Source organism: Pituophis catenifer, unplaced genomic scaffold (assembly GCF_029215685.1).
Source record: "Pituophis catenifer annectens isolate HBS135680 unplaced genomic scaffold, rPitCat1.0.hap2 SCAF_1, whole genome shotgun sequence".
NCBI lineage: Eukaryota > Metazoa > Chordata > Lepidosauria > Squamata > Colubridae > Pituophis > Pituophis catenifer.
In genome coordinates this window covers 283,278,518-283,300,498 of record NW_027256881.1, presented here as the reverse complement: position 1 = coordinate 283,300,498, position 21,981 = coordinate 283,278,518, and the positions used below count along the sequence as shown (strand labels likewise).

General features: G+C 34.6%; 2 protein-coding genes across 2 annotated transcripts in view; one reads left to right on the top strand and one right to left on the bottom strand.

Annotated features, from left to right (window-relative positions):
* Window positions 1-15,412, top strand: part of LOC139307941 (cytosolic phospholipase A2 beta-like) — a 34,737-nt gene extending 19,325 nt beyond the window's left edge. The window contains exons 8-20 of the mRNA XM_070931302.1: window positions 964-1,091; window positions 2,204-2,308; window positions 3,472-3,509; window positions 4,321-4,456; window positions 6,395-6,531; window positions 7,185-7,407; window positions 7,697-7,814; window positions 8,860-8,997; window positions 11,122-11,226; window positions 12,106-12,297; window positions 13,042-13,208; window positions 13,341-13,527; window positions 15,189-15,412. Of these exons, the coding sequence (XP_070787403.1) occupies window positions 964-1,091; window positions 2,204-2,308; window positions 3,472-3,509; window positions 4,321-4,456; window positions 6,395-6,531; window positions 7,185-7,407; window positions 7,697-7,814; window positions 8,860-8,997; window positions 11,122-11,226; window positions 12,106-12,297; window positions 13,042-13,208; window positions 13,341-13,527; window positions 15,189-15,412 (1,898 nt within the window). The remainder of the gene's footprint in view (window positions 1-963; window positions 1,092-2,203; window positions 2,309-3,471; window positions 3,510-4,320; window positions 4,457-6,394; window positions 6,532-7,184; window positions 7,408-7,696; window positions 7,815-8,859; window positions 8,998-11,121; window positions 11,227-12,105; window positions 12,298-13,041; window positions 13,209-13,340; window positions 13,528-15,188) is intronic.
* A 5,570-nt stretch (window positions 15,413-20,982) lies between these two features.
* The window catches only part of SPTBN5 (spectrin beta, non-erythrocytic 5), a 109,094-nt gene continuing 108,095 nt past the window's right edge, over window positions 20,983-21,981 (bottom strand). The window contains exons 64-65 of the mRNA XM_070935804.1: window positions 21,829-21,920; window positions 20,983-21,223 (exon numbers count right to left, since the gene is read on the bottom strand). Coding sequence (XP_070791905.1) covers window positions 20,983-21,223; window positions 21,829-21,920 — 333 coding nt within the window. The remainder of the gene's footprint in view (window positions 21,224-21,828; window positions 21,921-21,981) is intronic.

The following is a 21,981-nucleotide window of genomic DNA, read 5'->3' as shown; positions in this document are numbered from 1 at the left end:
TCTTCCCCATAATTCTTTTACAAATGGTGATGTTTCTTCCTCCTGGGTCCCCCCCCCCAATTCTTGAAGATGTAAGCTTGCTTGAGACTGAAGATCCCTCTCTATGAGAGACATTTTGAGGGGAATATCCTATATCACAGATAGCAGCAGTATTTAGCATCCCTCTTTTGACTACTGAATAAGCATTGCAAGACAGCAACAGGCTGATCTTATAATAAGAATTACCCTGTGGTAAGAGGAGCGGCCAATAAATTTAAGAATAAATAAAAAAATAATCTTATAAGGCTATTCTATTTCAATATTGTGTATTTTGTGTTATTTGATTCTTGGTATGCAATAATATTCAGATTAGGCTGTATTTGATATAGTGTGCAGTGGTAATTCATGATCCCTATCAATATTCAGGTCTATCACATCTGAAGCATCTGAATGTTAAAGTGGAAGTAGTGTAAAATCCTTGATTTCATATTCAAATTATAAAATGTGAATGGCAATTGGCAAAACATGAATTTGAGCTGGAATTCAATATTTTTAAAGTGATGTATTTTCTTTGTATCAGATTTATAAAAACAGAAAAAAGCTCTGTAAATTTAATGCATCATCTGATACTAGGTTCCTCAGGATATACTGTATAGCTTATGTATACCTGGTTATAAATTATCTAAATTTTAGCAAGTCTTTTGACCTAATCTTACTATGCTTTCGTATGCACAAGCTGTAAGCTGAAAATCTTTTTATATACGAATGATATTAAATACTGTATGTATGAAAGAGACATGGGGTTCTATGTCTACTGTATGTCTTGATACATTTGACAAAATATGCTATATAACAATATATAAAATATTGTTTATAAATACAGAACAACAAGTGTCATGCTAAAATGAAGTTTTTAGCAATACATTTTTAGATGCATAAATATCTAACATCTAATTTAATTTATCATGTCTTGTTTTATTTTAGCCAATAAAAATGTGGTCTTTTCAGTCGATCAATCTTATGAAGGAACGCAGAAGACAAGCAAAAATTTAGATTCCTTCCGCTTTCATTGCATAAAAAGCTTTGGACCAGTACTAAAAGTTAAAGTTCAGGTAATGGTCTCAGTTATCATGAACCCACAGCAGCACAGGAAAATAAGTATGAATGTATCCCTTTTCCATGGACGCCCAATTATCCATCAGGTTATAGTGTAGTAATAAATAAATAACCGTCAGTACCATTCTGGTGATGTTTTAAAGGATCTTGAAGATTTGGCTCTTCACCTGGGCCTTTTTTTTTTTAAATTTGATTTATATGCTGCACTTCTCCGGAGACTCAGGGCGGCTTACAATGCGTTAAGCAATAGCCTTCATACTTTTGTATATTTATACAAAGTCAGCTTATTGCCCCCATAATCTGGGTCCTCATTTTACCTACCTTAGAAAGGATGGAAGGCTGAGTCAACCTTGAGCCTGGTGAGATTTGAACTTGCAGTAATTGCAGGCAGCAGATGTAAGTGGATGTTAATAACAGTGCTTTAGTCTGTTGAGCCACCAGAGCTCCCGCCTTTTAGATGGTGAGAGCTGTTTTTTTCCCCCATTTGGGCTTGTTATTCTGACCATCTTCACTCTTCATTTTTGTAATTTGCTATTTTCTCATTTTCACTTTTTAAATATTTACTTTTTAATTTTTAAAAAAATATTTTAAAAATATGTTATACTTTTAATTTTAAATACTTTTTAAATATTTAAATAAATAGACATTTTGAAATAATTTGTAAATTGTAGCCAAAAATACAATGAGATGGTCTGCTTCCAACTAGCTGTTGAATATGCATATTTCTTTATCCAAGACTTGTACTAGATGGCAAAAAGTTTTCCGTGGAGCCAGCAAGAATTATTGTAAATTTAATGAAGGTTCAGAACAGTTAAAGGAAAATATAAGAAAAGAGACAGAATAATTCTTGAGGTCCAAGGTTCAGAACAGTTAAAGGAAAATATAAGAAAAGAGACAGAATAATTCTTGAGGTCCAAGGACTGAGGTTTCAGCTAGTTTTTTTTAAATGTAAAACTTCAACTTGCCTGGAATTTGCCTGAATAAAAAGACATTCAAAGATTGAAAGGCCAGTTTATCATTATTATCATGATCATCATCAAGCAAGAAGTAACCTTCATTTTTAATATCCTACATCTTATTTATTTGGGTTATCTTTTTTTCTTCCCAGAACATTATACCTAACAAGGCCAGTGAATCTGATTATTCATTAATTCTGCCTTTGAAACTGCTTCCAGTTGGCAACCAAGTCAAAGTTGAATTACCAACAGGGAAGGCAAGTTTTGATTCTTGAAATGAATGATCACCTTTCCTGATACTGTTGCTGTTTTTTTAAAGCATATTTGGGTGATAAAAATAAACTATCATTTAAACTTTCTGTAAAGTTCTGTTAAAAACTATGTTTTTTTATATATATATAAAAGGAAAATGCTGCTTCCCCTTCCACCATAGATTCAATGTAACTGACTGCTGGTCAGAAATTATACATAAACTTTTTTTTAAATTTGATTTATATGCTGCCCTTCTTCGGAGGCTCAGGGCAGCTTACAATGCATTAAGCAATAGCCTTCATACTTTTGTATAATTATACAAAGTCAGCTTATTGCCCCCACAATCCAGGTCCTCATTTTACCTACCTTAGAAAGGATGGAAGGCTGAATCAACCTTGAGCCTGGTGAGATTTGAACTTGCAGTAATTGCAGGCAGCTGATGTTAATAACAGTGCTTTAGTCTGCTGCGCCACCAGGGTTCTTCATAAACTACATAATGTAGTTCATATATAATGTTATATATATATATATACAAACATATTAATATTCAGACATAATATTCATACATAATATTTTGTAGTTCATACATACATACATTATGTAGTTCATATATAAACTACACAATTACTGCTTTCAGTAATTAATTAATTAATAGGAATCTCTTATTTTGAAGTAGGAAGCAACATACTAGAAACTCTATTCTGGCTTCAAAACACGAATTAGTGAAATTTCAAGAATAAGGGACTTCCTGAGCTGTTAATTGGCTCAAGAATAGACAATGGAACATCATCCAAGGGTCATTTTACTTATTTTGCATTATTTATGAGAAAGACAAGACAAAGATTCTTTCTCCACCCCCCCATCTTTTTCATACTCTGAGAAAATGGCGAGTTTCCCACAAATATGCAAACTGAATCTTTCCTGTGATCATTTATTACATGTATGTTTCACACTTTTTCATACATTGAAAAACGGAAGTCTTAAGTCTAATATAGTACTTTCTGTGTTTCTTTATTGATTGATAAATTGATTATAAGTACTCCTATGCACTCCTTGATTGAACAAATCTAAAGAGTTCATTTGTTGTTTTTTTCACATGCCCAACTTATTTGTCTCTCTACCCCTTTTAATTCACTGTCTTCACTAATGCATGTTTTTGGGGTTTTAGGGGAGTACCTTGGAGCTATATCTCCAGGTAATTGACCGGTAAGGTATTTTCTTTCTATTTTTTTTGGCACAGTTAATATACCGAGTGAATGCAAAGGAAAGACAGTTTATCCTCAGCATGAATGACATGTGCACCATTTGTGTGTCATTTGAAGCTTGTATGTAATTCCCTACTATCTCATTTATAGTTCTCCAGAAATTCACTAGCAAAACTACCATATTTCACTGCTTTGATTTCAGCCTCCTTTGATGGTTTGAAAAGTGGGAATGAGAACAGTTTCCTCCTATATCTCATTTTTGCCCTGAAACGTTTCACAAAGGGTTTCCCCAAAGCCTAAAATAATTTTCCCAAACCTGAAAAGGAAAAGGAAAAATTCAGCCACAGCCCTTCTTGGAGTTAACAAGCTGAGATATAGCCTCTGACCTTTCAAATATTCTCTATTTCAATACTCCTTAAATGAGAACTTGGTTTTTCTAATTGTAGTCTAATCTACTATAGGCTTCAGATATAAATTCAGATCTACATGGGAAGCCAGCTGGATTAATGAATGAATTGATGGTATTGCTGGTCATTCTTCAATGCTCTAAGGCTGGACTTCCTCCCGAGGTGCTCCCTTTGCATAAAACAGTTCAATTGAAGCAGGAGGAAATCAAGGCTTAGTGCAATGAAGAGCATCCAGCAATCCTCAACTGATTGGCATGGGGCTGATTTTGATTTCCATAGAGATCTGAAACCATATCTGGTAAATGGCTGTAAGTTGTGAATTGATATTCAGCTCACTGCATTATTGTTGAAATGATTGGACAACTGTCTATGCTTAGCAGTGATATGGCTGTTTCGGTGTCCCAGGTCACAGAATCTTGATGTGCGCTTGGGTTATGAACTTTGTCCTGGTGAGCAGGATTTTCTGCGCAAGAGGAAAAAGGTTGTTGCAGATGCCCTGTATAAGCTTTTTAATCTAGGAGAGAAGTTACAAGAGGATGAGGTATGTGGACTTCTTGTAATTATTTGCATGTTAAATGATTAATTACCATCTAGTTATGGACAAGCATAATGGTGTCTGCACAATACATTAGATTGACAATGTAAATTCAGGAGCTGCCATGTGTATGATTCTAACAGAGATTGTCTGGACACAAAATGGAAGCCATATTGGATTTCTAGAAATCAGCCTTGTTACATAAATTCATAGAAAGTTACAAAATCCAAAATCCTGGATATCCATTTTGGATTTGCACCATATGCTAAGCTTCTGTTTGTATATAGCTTGATCTTGATCTACTTATAAACTGACGTAGATGTAAATCCTATAAAGAGAGCCAATTTGGTGTACTGTTTAAGGCACCAGATTAAAAACTCAGAAGGTATACTTTCTGGGCCCGTGTTAGACACAAAGCCAGCTGGATGACTTTGGGCCAGTCTCTCTCTCTCAGCCTTTGGAAAGAGGCAATTGCAAACCACTTCTGAAAAACCTTCTCAAGAAAATTGCAGAGACTTGTCTATCTGCTTACTTAGAAGCCAAAACTTTATAAATCTTTTAAACACACACCTAAAGCTCCCGCTCTCCTTATTACTTAGCCAAGATCAAAATTAGCAAAAATATCTAATGACATAAATATATAACTCTCTTATCCATTTACTCTATGCTCCCCTCATGCCTCTCTTTAACAATTAAATATTATAAAAAAGAAATTAATGTAACTTTATCAAAAATAATTTCCCCTTATATAGATGTCAAAAATTCATCTGCTACCCCATTAGTTATTTCTAAAAGAAACATTATCCAATCCATATAACCATTCAACATCATCAAAAATAAGACCTCATTATTTAGCCAGGTAGTCAAATTAACCAATTATATATATTTTTCCTTTCTTACTACCATTCTTAAATCCCATAAATAAAATTCTGACTCCTGTTTTTTTTTTAGAATATTTTTTTCTTTGAAATTTGAAATTTTTATCATTTTTCAAGTCCACTTGCAATTTCCATGAAGTAACTCCAATAAATTTCTTATATCTCAATTTGAAAGGGTAATCCACAATGTCTTTTTCAATGTTTGAACATCTAATTGTGTTTGTAATCAACTGTTTCCAGAAGGATTTGTTAATCTTCAATTGTAACTTGTGGTTCCAGTAAAAAGTTCACTTCACATTCCATAAATCAAATACTTCTTTTAAAGTAGCCATCTTGTGCTCTGGTAATAGACCTTTAAGGTTTTCTTTTACAACTGATATATAAACAAGACAGCTTTCCTACAGAAGAGTTTTTTCTATTCACGCTTTCACAAAGAAAAGTTCCTTTTTCTATTTTAAATAAATAAAAAATATTTTATTTTATTTTAATCTTTTTAGCTTAGTTTTTGTAAGGCAAGCAAAAATCAATCAAGTTCTCAGACATTTCTAAATATTATAGTCCCAGAAATAATGACAATCACCAAAGAGAAACACCCATATCTAAACAAAATATCTCTTTAACTGAAAAAGGAATTATAATCCAAAAATTAGAATAAGGAATGTCAGTTTTACTGTCCATAAATTTAGGCTGTGACTCAGCTGTGAACTCACTTGAACTCACCTATCTGTTGTTCAACTCACTAGCCAATCGGGGAAAAACTCTGTTTCCACGACTTATTCTTGATGAGTGATAGCATGAAGGACATACGTTGATTTCAAGTTTCCTCTTTAAATCTAGAAGGAACCCCCCCCCCCCAAAAAAATCTGGAGGCGAAAAAAAACTATGTCATTGTTTCCCTCTGGAGACGGTTAAGCTGCTATTTTCTCCACTGCAAACTGGAACTGTCAATTTGGTCTATTAAAAGATAATTTGGAGTTGGAATGTTATCTTCTAGAGTCTATGATTGTTCTATGGCCAAAGTCACTGTTTATATTATTAATGAAGTGATTGCTTATATTTCTAACAGGTCCCAGTGATTGGTCTTTTGGCAACTGGAGGTGGTATCAGAGCCATGTCATCCTTGTATGCTCATCTCTCAGCCTTCCAGAAGCTGAACCTTTTGGATTGCATTACATATATCACCAGTGCTTCTGGATCAACATGGTAAAAACTAAGGGGAATGTGTTACATTTAATTAGAATTCCAATTATATTGGGATCAAGGCTGAGAAAATTATGTCCGTGGAAATGAACACAATTAGAAAAATACATCATTCACCCTGCTTTTCATTGATGAGTGGTTTTGGGACTTCACTCTCTCTACTCCTTCATTAGAACAGGACTATGAAAGTCAGTGTTCTACTGAGCAGAAAGAGCAGAAGGGATTCCTTGTTGAAGCAGAAATGTTCCACACCCCAATTCTGAGTGTAAAATGATTTAACAATATCATTGGAGGCTGGACTAAAAGTTGAGAATCAAGGTGAATAATCATATCTTTTAGCCAGAAAAAAAGGTGAACTTCAAATTTGGGTTAAGGATCACTATCATTATTACTAGAATTGAATTGTCCATGTGCAGTATATCTCAGCGTTTAATAAAGGACAAGAGTAAATTTTTCTATTTCAAAATATATGTCCAAAGAGTTAATTAAAACCATCAGGATTTCATTCTTTGGGCAATTCCACTTGAAAACTAGATACCAACATCAGACTGATGGCTTTATAAGAACAGTTTTTAAAATGCTTGCAAATATACTATGAATATATAATAGTGGAGAAATTTCCATTTTATTAAATATAATTTTTCTCACTACTGCAGGACGCTGACAAATTTGTATCATCATATTGACTGGTCACATCAAAGTTTTGAAGAGCACATCAATAATATAAAAAGACAGTTGCTGAAGAACAAAAATAATATTATTTCTACTGAAAGATTGAAGCAGTTTCACAAGGAGCTAACTAAGCGGATAAAAGCTGGTCATCTTTCATCTTTTACAGCACTCTGGGCCCTTGTTCAGGAAGCTTTTCTCCACAATGAAGTATGTTAATTATTTGTTATGCAGCAAAGATGTGATCCTAGTTTCTCCTATTGAAGCAGCAATGTGACATCATGTAACATCATCTGTGTTGGTGAGTGTGGGTTGCCTCACACTTCCGAACGCTGATGATGTTATCTACTTGGGTAATGAAACATCTGCAAAAAAAAAAAAAAACAAGCAAGCTCCGAGAATACCAAGGATTTCCCAGTTTAACCCTGAGCTACATGTATTCTCTTCTATTGAATGATACATATATTAAAATATTTATTTTGTTTCCCTTTGATTGAAGGCAAATCCCTGTAAGCTCTCAGACCAGCAACAAGCTTTGAATCAGGGGCAAAACCCTTTTCCTATTTACACAGCCATCAATGTCAAAGAAAAAAATATCAGCACTTTTGACTTTAGAGGTGGGTACCCACACATCAGTCTCTCCATGGTGGAAACGTGGGCTTTGATCGCATGCTCTAGGCATTGGAAGAGAGGAGAAAAAGGGAAGAGCATGAAATGTTGACCTTGAATTTAATATAACGAGTATTTCCTATTTATCATGAATCTCAGAGTACAGTACTTCTACATGGATTATATAGGGAAGGTTGCATTATACTTATTTTCACCCAATTTCATCAAGGCAGAAAGATCACGCAGAAAATCAAAGAGAAAAATATACTACTGTAATATTTAAGCTATTGATAGGTTAGATATGCTTCAGAATATCACAATTTGCACTGATAAGAGGTGAAGCCCAAAACATCCAGCAGGGTACCAGTTTCCTGTCCTGATCTAAATTATCTCTGCTTGCATTATTATTTAGGATAATGAAAACTGTTCTCCTCTACATCAATATTTGCTTGAAAGGATAGGCTTTTGTTTTTGCTGAGCAACTAGGCATTTTTCTTTTTTTTTTAGCATCCACGTCTAACCTCCAAAACATAATATGTTGAAAGCTAGTGATTCAAATCTACATCTAAATAAGAAGAAATGAAATTATCTTTTATTGGCCAGGGATTATAAATAGTTCTAGTAATTTCTTCTAAAAAGTTATGTGTTAGATTTGTATAACTATTTAAATGGTTATAAATTATTCCATTAAACAGCTTTTCATTGTTCTCTATGTTATAAACATAGTGATGCAAGTAGTTCATTAAATACAAACTTCTAGTTTGTCATGTTTTGCACTTAGATTTGTGGAAGATGTCACAAAATTGATAAAGGTAATTGGGACAAGATGGTTGTTTGTCTGATGCTATTTTTTCTACAAGAAATCTCCCTGGAGGTCTGTCTATCTGTCTGTCTGTCTGTCTGTCTTTTTTTCTTTCCCTCCTCCCTCCCTCCCTCCCTCCCTCCCTCCCTCCCTCCCTCCCTCCCTTCCTTCCTTCCTTCCTTCCGATTTCATTTTTGGATCAGTAGCCAACCAAGCTGTCTTTCACTCTTTTGTGCACCCCTTTGTTGCAGAATGGGTGGAGTTCAATCCTTACGAAGTGGGTTTCCTAAAATATGGTGCACAGATTTGCTCAGAGGAGTTTGATAGCGAATTCTTCATGGGAAGAATGGTAAAGAAGATCCCAGAGTCCCGGATTTGCTATATGGAAGGTGATCTGTTTCATTATAAGCTAAAGGAAAATACAGCAGAGCTTCTCAGTGAAACCTTGGAAAGATCCTGTCTTTCTGGGTAGTCTTAGACTTCTAGACTTTTACTCCAAAGCGATCAGAGCTCCATTGCGGCAGTTAAAATATTAAAAAAAGTTAAAGTTAAAATCATGTGGAAGAGGAGAGGCCTTCATCCTGCAGTGGATAGACAATGGCTAAAATGATATATCACACACACACACATACACAACATGTAAGATTATGAATCTGTAAAAGACTCATACTGATCAATGTACCTTTCACTGTTTGTGTTATATTTTGTTTAATCTCAGCATTTAACATTGACATATGTAGGGCATTACATAGAAAACACAACAATTGCAACTTAACCAAAACTGGGATTCTTTTAAATGCTTTTATTTTAAATTAAAGGTGCATTTCATGAAAGTTTCTTCCTGCTCCCTTTGTCACCAAGAAGTTGCTTTCATGAGTTGCATCACAGCATTAGAAGAAACTTAGTCTGCCTTGGCCAAGTCCCTATTCAGTACAGGGTTATACTACTATAAATAAATGAATGATAAAATGTATAACATTTTAGTTTGGAGCACTGGAGTGCATATAGGCACATCCCTCCATGAGAGCCTATATGATGTAGTGCTTAAGGTATTGGATTAGGATTAGGACCAGAGGCATTCAGGTTCTATAGGAGCTTGCTGGGTGACTTAGGGCCCTCATTCTCCTTCAGACTACTTTATTTTACAGAGTTTTGGTGGAGTCTTGCACCGTTATTGTAAACACACACCAGATGAAAATACTGAACATTGCAACATTCCCAAAGTGAATGTCCTTCAGATATGGTAGATCACAATTTCCTTAATTTCCAACCAGGAAATTACTAGTTACCAGAAAGTACCAAGTGGAGGAAGACTATGAGAGTCAGCCATTAGACCAAAGTCATTTTCTACAACAGGGATTCAGAAATGCATCCTGTGCTAATTTGCATTAGGATTTTAGTTCTTCTGCTTTCAGCAGCCAGGATTTGGACTAATTTTTTTTTATGCCTGAGGCCTTTTCTGGCAACCATTTCACCATTTGAAAGTCCAGAGAGCATTGTGTCCAAATAGGCAATTAGGGATGAGGGAATCTTCAACTGATAAATCTCCTCATATGGCCTTCAGGTTCTATCCCTGCTTTCCTTACAAACATTGGGCTTCAAGAAACTGATTGCTTGGAGGCAGGGCCAAAGAGGGACAATTGTATGGAGAGAGAGGTAGCCATAGAAAGAAAGATAGGTGGGGATGTATTGATACTTACATAGGTAATCTGTTGAGACTTCCCATTTTTCTCAATGAAAAAAAATGATGGAAGCAGTGTTGTGCAGCAAACAGCAACTTTGAGGCATATCTGTATTTAATCACACTGCAAATACCAAAGAATGGAACTTGTATCGTAACAGCACAATGCTCTGAATCTAACTGGAGGTATGAATGGAAAAGGTGGGTGAAAAATAGAGAAACTGTGTTCACCACACACAACCTGAACCTAAACCAGCCAATCATAATTTAGCTCAATACATTGTGCAAATTTAAGATGATTGGATAAACATCTAGCAAAAAAGGTGGTAGCTTTGGTTTTGATATCACTGGCTTTTGACTCCTGTTAGGATTTCCTTTAGGTTCTCCAGCTGAGTTGTAATACCTTCTCCTATTTTTATTCTTGTCATAATGGCTGGGTTTGTATAGCATAATAGTTTCGATTAAAATGAGGTTGGGTGATTTGTATTCAGCCTGATTAGGGGACCAAGCCATTGTCCTAGCATAATCTGCCATCATTTTAAAGCATAATATGCTTTGTTTATTTGTTTGGCTATAGTGTGTCATCTAAACTCAATACCTGTGCTTTGTTAATGTGTTAACAGTGGATATGACACTATCACCAGAATCTCTTATCAGCCATAATGGTTTTGTTAATACTGTGATGCTAAATTGTGTCTATGGTATTTAATTAGCTGGTAGTAAGAAATATTTATTACAGTTTTTCAGTCTAATGACCCTATATCCTTTGATACAGTTGAGATGGACTATAATTTGAGTTCATGTAACATCTTCAATGTGATTGGTCTTGTAGGTATCTGGACTAACATTTTCAGTCCAAATCTCCTCGATTGTTTGTACTGGGCTACAACACCAAAAGAATTCTGGGAACGATGGGTGAAAGACATGTCAATAAAGCGTAAGAATTTCAATACTATTTTAGTCTTTGCATTGCCAGAGTTTTAAAATAATTTTTGCAAAGTAAAATAAAAGAGAGAGACATTCTATCCCTTCTTTTTCTGGTCACCTACTCAATCAGATAGGAACTAATTATGGGACGATTGCAGCTATTATAACCTATTATTCAAAAATTATAGTTAGTCAAGAAAATAGGGACTTGTTCTGATTTATGAATATTTTGATGTTTAAGGAAAATGACATTTCTGGGTTATGTATTGGATATAGATCATTGTAACCTTTGCAATAGGTGCATATAATAACAATGAAAAAGAAATGTAAATATATGAAACCTTTTTTATTCTGTCATATATTTCTTAAATTTCTCCTCAGTAGATACATGAAATTTCTCCGTGCCTGCTCATAACCAGCAGTGAAACTGTTGCCTCTTAGCCCAAAATTACAGTTATAAACAATGACACCTTTGAAGAAAATTGCACTTATGTGGCTATTCTTTAGGGCTTGACAGTGGATGAGTGATGGTGGTGTACTTGTGAAATTATAATAATGAGCTGTTTGTTTAGTATTTTCTTATGCACAACTTTGATTTATTGCCTACTCTCCTGCTCATATGTGGGTAATACATATGAAAAGTTCCACCTGGAATCAGTGCTGGAGAAAAAGCTAATTAGCAGGCTGAGCCTGTGATAGGAGGGGAGCTCATTTTTAAGCTCCTGTGACTCAGATTTGTGTCTGTGTTTGCAGGGCATATTCCTTTTTGATGCACTATTTTCAATGGAATGTGCTACATTAAAAAAAGCCTCACTAATCCAGAAGTGTTATATTTTGAAAATAAAAGTAAAAGTTGCCATACATGAAGTATCTCTATATTTTGTTTCAGATAAGAATTATTCTTCAAGTCATTATCCTGCTACGGTCTACAAGCCTCCAAGTTATCCCTGTGGAAAACTTTGTGAAATCTTCAATGACATTTTAACTGATCGTCCTTTAAGGGGGGAAAATTATAACTTCCTACAAAGCTTTGATTTTGATAAAGATTATCTGCATCAGAAAGAATTCATGAAATGGAGTGGTAAATGAGAATGATAATTTCTAGAAACACTGTAAATGTTCAGAATTGAATCAGTTCAGAAATATCTCAGTTTCATAACTATGGAGGTACAAAAGTGATAGTTATATAGTCCTATGATATCTATTCCTTAAAAGGAGATCTTTGATCTAGATCTTACAAATGAAAGAGAGATGACTAGCAAGAAGATAAACTAGATGAGAGTATATTTTCATGTATTACAAAAGAGGTATAATAATAAGTGTGTTTTGGAGGTAGGTGACATGCAATTATTCTTCCTGAAATAGCACTATAGGGAAGACAACTTTCTCTAGAGGAAAAGCAGTATCACAAATATTTATTTTGCTCCTGGGAATATTTATTGAAACACACTAAGCTTATTTTGTTTCTTTTTTGGGAAATGACCTTGTAGAAGATTGAATTTGGCCTTCATTTAGTTCTGGAATGGTTTCCCATTTTTACATTCCCAATGGCCAATGAGCCACAAAACAATTCTTGTTCATTACACATTTGGAGCAAATGGGAGTTGTTCCCACTATTGTATTTTCAGAATAGTCTGTTTTCAGAGATTTCTTCATTAAGTTTCTCCTTTATTCACACCATATATAATTCTGAACATCTCAATCATATCTCTTATCTTTGTTTCCTTTCTAAGACAATGTGAGGCAGCACAGGGTTTTGTTGGTGAAAGACTGTCTGGAGTTATCTCACGTTGGTTGAAAAAAAAGTGTATCAATTGTCTTTCAGATACTATATTTGATACTTCTTCTAACAAGTTGACACCAAACACAAAATCCCTCTGTTTAATAGATGTAGGATATTTTATGAACAACAGTGGTATATCACTTCTCAAGCCAGAAAGGAATGTGGATATAATTATTCTTCTGGATTATGGGATGACTGGAATCTTAAGGGTGAGCACTGAATCTTCTACACTGCTTATCATAGACAATTACAGATTCTTCGGTAGGGAAGTTTCTGATTTACATATGGGAAGCAAAATGAATATATTTGGGAAGATTTTTCTCTTTTGGTCTCTTCTTTAGCAAATGAAGATGATGGCTGAATACTGTGAAATCCAAGGCATTCCCTTTCCAAAGGTTCATACGAGTGAGAAAGAGCGAAAGAATATGAAGGAGTGCTACGTTTTCTCAGATGAAGATAATCCCAAAGCACCAATAGTAATTTGTTTTCCACTGGTCTGTCACACCTTCCAAGAATACTCAGCACCAGGTAAATTCAACTGATTTAAGCATTTACTGTTTCTTCAGTGATTTCTTTAATTCACATGTTGACCGAAATCCCTTCTGCAGTGGCATTTCCCAAGGTTTAAAGAAAACTACACTTTTCAAATTGTGCAAATACACACATTTTCAAATTGTGATCATTAATTATGTATGCATACACAGACATTGTTCTGTTTTCTGAATATTAATCAAGTAAACATGGCAAATTTAAGATGTGTGGAATTCAATTCCCAGAATTCCCCAGCCAGCATGTTCACACGTCTTAAGTCCACACATCTTAAAAAAAACACTGAGCTAGAGGAAGACACTATTGAATTATTCTATTTAAAAATAGCTTAGGTAGTTCTTGCTTTTAAAGTTCTTGCACCTGAAATATACTCAGCAACCCAGATTGGTATTGGCCCTCTAGAGCAGCGGTTACCAACTGGTGGTCCATAGACCACTGGTGGTCCGTGAGAAAATTTTGGTGCTCTGCAGAAAAATTATTTGCATTTTTTATATTGCACTAAATCAGGGGTCCTCAAACTACGGCCCCTGGGACAGATACATGCAATGACTTAACAACTGGGTTACTCACTTAACAAATCCATTGATTCACTTAACAACTGTGGCAAGAAAAAGTCATAAAATGGGATAAATTCACTTAACAAATGTTTCACTTAGCAACATAAATTTTGGGCTCAATTGTGATTGTAAGGATTACATGTATCATTTCCAAGATTACTCTTAAAACCACATAGTATAGATTCCTTGCAAACATTTTCATATTGTAATATGCAAAAGCTTTGAATCATAAGAGTTTCAACCTCCACCCTCACCCTTGGCATTTTAAGTTTTATTTCTCTGGCATGGGTTCAGACTGAAACAGATGTGCAAGTACAGGAGAAAAGGACATGTTGCTTAATAATTCCTCAAGCCCTTTTAGGATTTCTCAGTTTCAGGTCATGCAAGAAACAATTGGCATAGCTGTAATAATACCTAATTTCAAGTACACTCTGAAGTAGCTTTTCAATTTGCATTAAAAAAAAAAAAGGATTTCCCATAATATTGCCACCAAGATTGGAAAGCATTTCTTAGCCCTGCAAACTATGTGTGGCTGTTAAAAACTATTCTTTAAATACTCAAAAGGCTACCCATGGTAACTATTGATTGAAATTATTTCTTTCACAGGCACTAATAGCTAAAAAAAAGAATTTTTTCCATGCTGTTAATTTCACCAGCAAGATAGTGTACATCAGTCAGGGCAAGGGTTCGGAGCAATATTTTATATTCTGGGATATGGCAGATTTTTAAAAATGTTGACAGAAAAAACTGCTCCTTTTTCCTTTTGATTGGAAAAAGAGGGTTTCCAGAGAAACCTGCTTGACTGTTGGGATTTCTACCTGGAGTTTTACTGACATATTGCAGTAATATTCCAGAACGGAAGTGCTTTCTCTATAGTAGATAATTTTAACTTCCACTGTTCAGGAAAATGGAGAATGCCTATCAATATACCATTGCTATATCAGCTCCAGAAAACGAGGGCACAAAATAGATAAGTTGATATAAATTATTTTGCTTCTAAGTATCAAATGTTTTAAATCTTTACCTACAGGGCATTGTTTTGCTTCAAATAAGGTTCACTCACTCACTTTTTTAACATTTCAGGGGTCAAACGCACTCCTTCCGAAATGCAAGAAGGTAAAGTCAATCTGGAAGAAGAAGTCTCACCCTATCAGACCCTTGATATAAACTATACTGAAGAAAACCTTGACAAACTAATACATTTATGCAGCTACAATATTCTTTATAGCAAAGACATTATCTTCCAAACCATTCAAAGTGCTTTGCAGAAAAAACGGCATGGTGGGTCCAGAAATGATAAACAATAATTATTTGTCTCTTTAAAGAGAAGAAATCCAATATGTAACATGATGCATTGTTTGAAGCAATATTAATTGGTTTTCAATTTGCTGTAGTTTGTTGGATGCTTGGATAATTCTCACTCTTGATTTAGCAAGTGGATTTAAAACTAAATATACTGCTGTAGGCTTTCACAGCTGGTATTTGTTGGGCAGTGATGGGCTTCAGAGTTTTGTGATCGTGGTCTATAAAACAGATGTTCTATGTTAAACAGCAGCTCTGCCTTCAGAGGCAAAGGGGTCAGCTAAGCAGAAGCACAGGCCACTGAGCAAGGACTGACAGGGATCCTAACTTTATAGTCAGGCATCCTGACTATTTGGCCTTTAGCAGAACAGGTTTCCAATTGGGGCAGGTTGGTAAGAGCTAAGAGATGGTGAGAGATCACGTTGCCTCTGAAGATGCCAGACACAGTTGTTGGCAAAACATCAAGAAATCTGTTCTCTAGATGAGGGTCACTATACCCGAAGCCCAATGGCTTTTAAACTCCTAATTTATTTGAAATAGCCATGTTGCATCAGGTAAACTCTAGTTTGTGTGCCTGTACAATCAAGCTATAATTTGATCAGTTTTGTTCTCTTAGTACTTCTAATTCTATTATTTCTTCAATTTTCTTATAAAGGTGAGATTAATAAAAGACATACATTCAAATATTACCTATTAGTGTTATCCAACATTTACTGTTAGAAGTGATTTTAGAGATGGTGTTGACTGAAATTGATGACCTACTGTTTTCTGAAATAATTGAACCATAATTATGTTTCTTTATAACATTGTAAGAGAACTTATTCTCTATCACTGTATTGGATATGATGAAATGTGGTTGGATTTCAACACTTGCAGAAAAGCATGAACTAACTTGACTTTGTTCGGTATCAGCTGTAAATAGTTGCGGTATATAAATAAGGATAAATATTTACTTTGTAAAATGAGAGTTATTCTTTGTTATTTTAAAAGGACTGACACATTTCACATGTAAATGATAGCAGTTCAACATGAAAATTATTTTATTATTTAAATGGAAATCTACCTGGAAATAAGTTTAGTAAATTCCATATAACTGATTTTTGAATTAAAACTCAGAAGTTTAAAAAAATTAGAGGCATTGGTATTAATAAGTTTGAAATTCTAAAACCACATTGGTGTAACTCAACAGATATTGAATCAAATTCTGACTTCAACTATGGGAGTTTAACTCTTGGTAGCTATTGCCCGACAGCTATTGGTTTGCTATTTTTGGTGATTTAATTTATTGAACCCTCTCCCATGACACATGTTGTTAAACTTTTTGTTTGAAAAAGATTTACCCATTTATCCACTGTAGAATGAAAAACATAAATCTTTTGAGATTAATCTGAGAAAATACTACTATTTTTCAAAAATTCTCCTTACCAGAGACTTCTGTACCCTATTACTGTGAAAAAAAACTTTAAAAATGTATGTAACAGTATACAGTGCTACATACAGTACACTATTTCATAATAAAACAAATACATTAAACTTGTGTGTGACTGGATTTATATGAGAAATGCAGAAACATGTTTATTAATTTAAGGAAAGACCTGAATGAAATCTGATTTCTATACTATATTTTTTCTTTAGAAAACAATTTTCAAACTTTGAAAATATATACTAATTTATTTTTTGTGCTAGTGCAGTGGTGTCAAAGTCATGTCGTCACAGTGGTGTCACATGATGTATTGGGACTTTCCCCCCTCTATTAAACGAGGTGTGGGCCTGGCCAGCTTGTGACGCATCCGGCCCATGGGCTGTGAGTTTGATAGCCCTGTGCTAGTGTGTCACTGACTTCAATTTTTTAAGTATTGTTTTTTTAAATGTAGACAAAATGAGAGGCACAATTGATTTTATTACTTGCTATAGATTTAATTAACTTTACCAAATGATGATAGATGTATCCTTTTAAAAACCAGTAATTAGGAGCTCCCCAATACTAGAAGCTGGCCTGGAAAGGTTATGACACTTCTCTAGCCCTCATATCTGCATAGAAGAAGTATTTGCCTAGAGATATCTGCAGTGCATTCCCCTCCTCCCCATACAACTAAGGTTTTTCATTAAATGGAAGTACTACTTCTCACTTTTCCCTCTTCAAACTCCTATAGATATTAAGGAGGGTGATATGGCTAATATTAGACCCCAGAAGTTCTTGTATTCATGGAGACCACTTCATATCTTTAATGGGTAAAATGGGACATCAGGATAAATCTTTGTCTCCTCATGTTCATGCTAAATAATGATAATGATGATGATGATGACAGCATTTACTCATGGTTGTCCAATATTAACACCAAACTTTCATGGCTTTCAAATGCATACAATTATAAATTCCTGGCATTACACAATTTAAGTGACAATTGTTTTTGGCAGAAATATTGAAGGGATATAAATGTACATTTTGTGTAGAATGCCTATTCAATAGATAGAGTGCAGATTTCTCTTTCAGCCATACCTCTTAAATTAATCGTAAAGGTGATAGGATGAAAAGAACTGAAGAACCTAGCATCTTTAGGAAATTCAAGCAAACTGTGTTGCTTCTATTTCTTCCTGAAAAGATATTTAAAGATCCCTTTCTGGTTCTTGAGATCTGTCTCTATTCTAGATCTCTCTGCAGCATCAAGATTGTCTACACACTTCGTTGTGTTCACCATGGGCTCAGTTCTGCTGCCTGGAAAAAAAAATGATTAGCATTGGATGAGAAAGACTCTATGGAAACAGAAGGCAATAGAAATTGTATATAAAAAAAATAAAACAGATATTTTACAATACCTGTATGGCAAACCATTCAATTAAAAACTGCTGCCAATTGAATTCTACCCTTTCATGACTTTTCTGCTGAGTCACATGTCTGTAGCTGAGTGGTAGAAAGTATATTTTGCATCAATGGATCGTAAGCCTTAAGTTATTGGTGGTAAGCTACCCAAAGTTTTTTTAAGATGGGCAGCTATATAAATGAAAAGAAAGAAAGAAAGAAAGAAAGAAAGAAAGAAAGAAAGAAAGAAAGAAAGAAAGAAAGAAAGAAAGGAAAAAAAGAAAGCTAGTATATTCACTTTTTGTAAACAGAGCTTTAAAGAGCCTTGGTAGTACAGTGGTCTAAGGCACCCTGTTATTAAGCTGGTTATTAAGACCAGCTGCCTGCAATTACTGCAGGTTCGAATCTCGCCAAGGCTCAAGGCTGACTCAGCCTTCCATCCTTTCTAAGGACCCAGTTGTGGGGGCAATAAGCTGACTTTGTATAAATATACAAAAGGATGAAGGCTATTGCTGAGCACATTGTAAGCCGTCCTGAGTCTCCGGAGAAGGGCAGCATATAAATCAAATTAAAAAAAAAGAAAGAAAGAAACTGCTTTATAGCAAATTTAAGCACCTTATCTAGCTCTGAATTGTCAGCTTATAGTCCTGCTGTTTTTTATTTACTCTATTTATTTATTTATTACACTTTTATGCTACCCACCTCTCCTATAACATAACTCTGTGCAGAATAAAAACCAGTTAGCAGAAATAGAATAGAATAGAATAGAATAGAATAGAATAGAATAGAATAGAATAGAATAGAATAGAATAGAATAACAGAGTTGGAAGGGACCTTGGAGATCTTCTAGTCCAACCCCCTGCCCAGGCAGGAAACCCTACACCACTTCAGACAAATGGTTATCCAACATCTTCTTAAAAATTGTTTCTCAAATCTTAAAATGTTAAAATGTTAAAATGTTTCTGAATTTGTACTGTTCACTTAAAGTTACAAACTAAGAATAAAGTATTTGAATTAAATAATGCTGTTGCCATGAAAGCAAGATAAGTGAGGCCTAAAGAACGGTTCTATTCTTCTATCATCATTTTGCTGTTATTTGAAAATGCAAAATTAGGACGATCATCAAACATTTAGCGAGTATACAGCTGGTCTGACTTGCATTCACATGATTGAACACTAGCTATGATGGCCTGATCTACAGTATGTCACGTGCTAATCACATTCCCCTTTTAAAATAAGTTTAATAACAACAGCAATAGCACTTATATTCCACTTCACAGTGCTTTACAGCCCTCTCTACGCGGTTTACAGAGTCAGCATATTGCCCCCAATAATCTGGGTCCTCATTTTACCCACCTCAGAAGGATGGAAGGCTGAGTCAACCTTCAGCCTGGTGAGATTCGTTCTGCCAAATTGCAGGAAGCCAACAGTCAGCAGAAGTAGCCTGCAGTACTGCACTCTAACCACTGCACCACCAAGGCTCATTGATTAATTAATTGATAAAATTTGACTATTTTTTTACTATCACATGTACTGCATAACTAAATCTCATAATAGATTAACATCTATAACTCCTCATTTTCATTAAATATTTTATAATAGGGGAAATGATGAGAATTAAAAATAAAAAGCCAAATCTTTTAACCTTTTAAGCAAGCCATAAATGACCTGTTCTGATCTCGAACTCAAAACTATGCATACATCACAGAGAAAATTATGAGCTTCCATTCTAAACCGATATAAATGCCCTCTACGTTATAATAATCCGTGACAAAAGAAAACTGAATTGTCATCAAACGATTGTAGTAATTTTTTTTAAAAAAATCCTAAACACAGCATGATGTTTCTGTTTTATGAAACTTTGAGCAACTTCTATATGACATTCTATATTATTTTATTAAATATATCTTAAGAAAAAGATTCTGCTATTACCAGGATCTTCTGAATTCGGAGCAGGGGTTTTGTAATTTTGCGTCAATGTTTCTGATTTAACAGAACTTCCAGCAAGCCTTTTTTCTCGATTAGCTTTGAAGGAAGGAGTTTTCCTGTTGCCAAGCAGGATTAAGAGAATTAATTCATTAAATAAAATTGATTTATATGGCCACCCATCTCACAAATGCAAGTCTGGACAGCAGTTAGTTTTTCTTTATTGAATCTGTAGATAAGGGTTTAAATTTAAAATACATAAATACAGTATTATTGATTTTATCTTAAACTATAAGTATTTTCATGGTAGCTAACATCAAGAAATAAAAATGTGCTCAACCACTTAGCAAAACCATAAGGAAATAAAAATATAGCAGCTTTTCATCTTTTCTTGTTTCTTCCTTTCTTAAACTGAAACCTCTACTTTGTCTATTCAACAAAGCAGAACTAGATGGAACAATTTCTATTCTTTTAGTGCTGTAAACACAAATACTATCCTCAAAGTTCAAGGCTCTCTATGATGCTTGATATTCTAATGTTGTTGAGCACATTGAAAAAAACTAGCAATAATTTATCTGGATTTTTTTTTTAAAGATACAAACTTAATATATTGAATCAAATATAATCAGGTGAACAGAAACCCATGCCTACCTCAGAAGGAAACCTTTGCTAGTCTGTTTATGAGTAGAAGTTCCAGCTGCAGAAATCCAAGGTTTTATCTGAGGTTTCACCACATTTGCATCGATTAAAACCTCCTTCTGATTACTGTTATGATCTTCAGGAATCCATATTAGAAATCAAAGGAATAAAAGACGAAAATACGATTATGAAGAATCTGAAAATTTAGCATTAACGTTCCTCTTTTGCCCAATATTCTGTCTCTGTTTTTTCGTAGGATATGAGGGCAACATCTGTCACCCCATTGATCTCCAGGGTTGATTCTTTCATAAGGGTTTCCTGGGCAAGCTGAGATACTCCTGACTCCTCAGACCACATCAATTTACCTAAGTTATTCCATAATGCATGCATCCAATCCTCCATTAATGTCTGAGACAATGCTGCAAGGTAGTATTCTGCTCCATCACTTGTTCTGTAAACCATGCATTAAAGATGGAATTAATTTATTTATTTGATATATTAATTGATATATCTTCACAAGAAAATATATACAGAAACAAACCCACCAAAAGCCCCATTCTTTTTCTTACAAGAAATGTTATTAACATTAGCAGACCAGAAAACAAATATAAGTGGTAGATTTTGTATTTCAGCAAACCCCAAGAAATCTTTTCATGCGCTGATTTCAGATAAATTCTGTCCTGTAATTCCTAAATAAAATTGATAACTTAATTCAGACCCAAGGCTCTCTCAATTTTGTTAAATGCAATAATGGTTTAATGAATTCTAATCTAGTGAACAGAGCTGATAGAGGAATTTATGCTTCAGGATGATTAATGATAGTAGCTCAATCTTTGAAAACCGAGGAAAGTCCTTTTGCCCTTGAATGACAAAATTTTTTACTCTTCTGATCTTGACAAGTGTGATATCGTTCACATTCTGTGGGTACTTTTATTTGCACTTTGATAATTATGGTGCAAATGGCAGCATCCAATTCTACAAAATTATTCTAAGCTAAGCAGTATTTAGTTTACCCAAATGAGAGCACTGCATTTTATTCTAATTAACAGTGATTACCTTAAGCTGAAAGCATATTTTTTCCTGGGATAGTTTGTTAGCCTCTCACACCTGGCTCCAGCTATGCTCAGTGATAAGTCTGGAGGTATTTTCTAAAAAAAGGAGAAAGACAAGACATAAAAAGCAGAGACTTTCTACCCCATCCTTTTGATT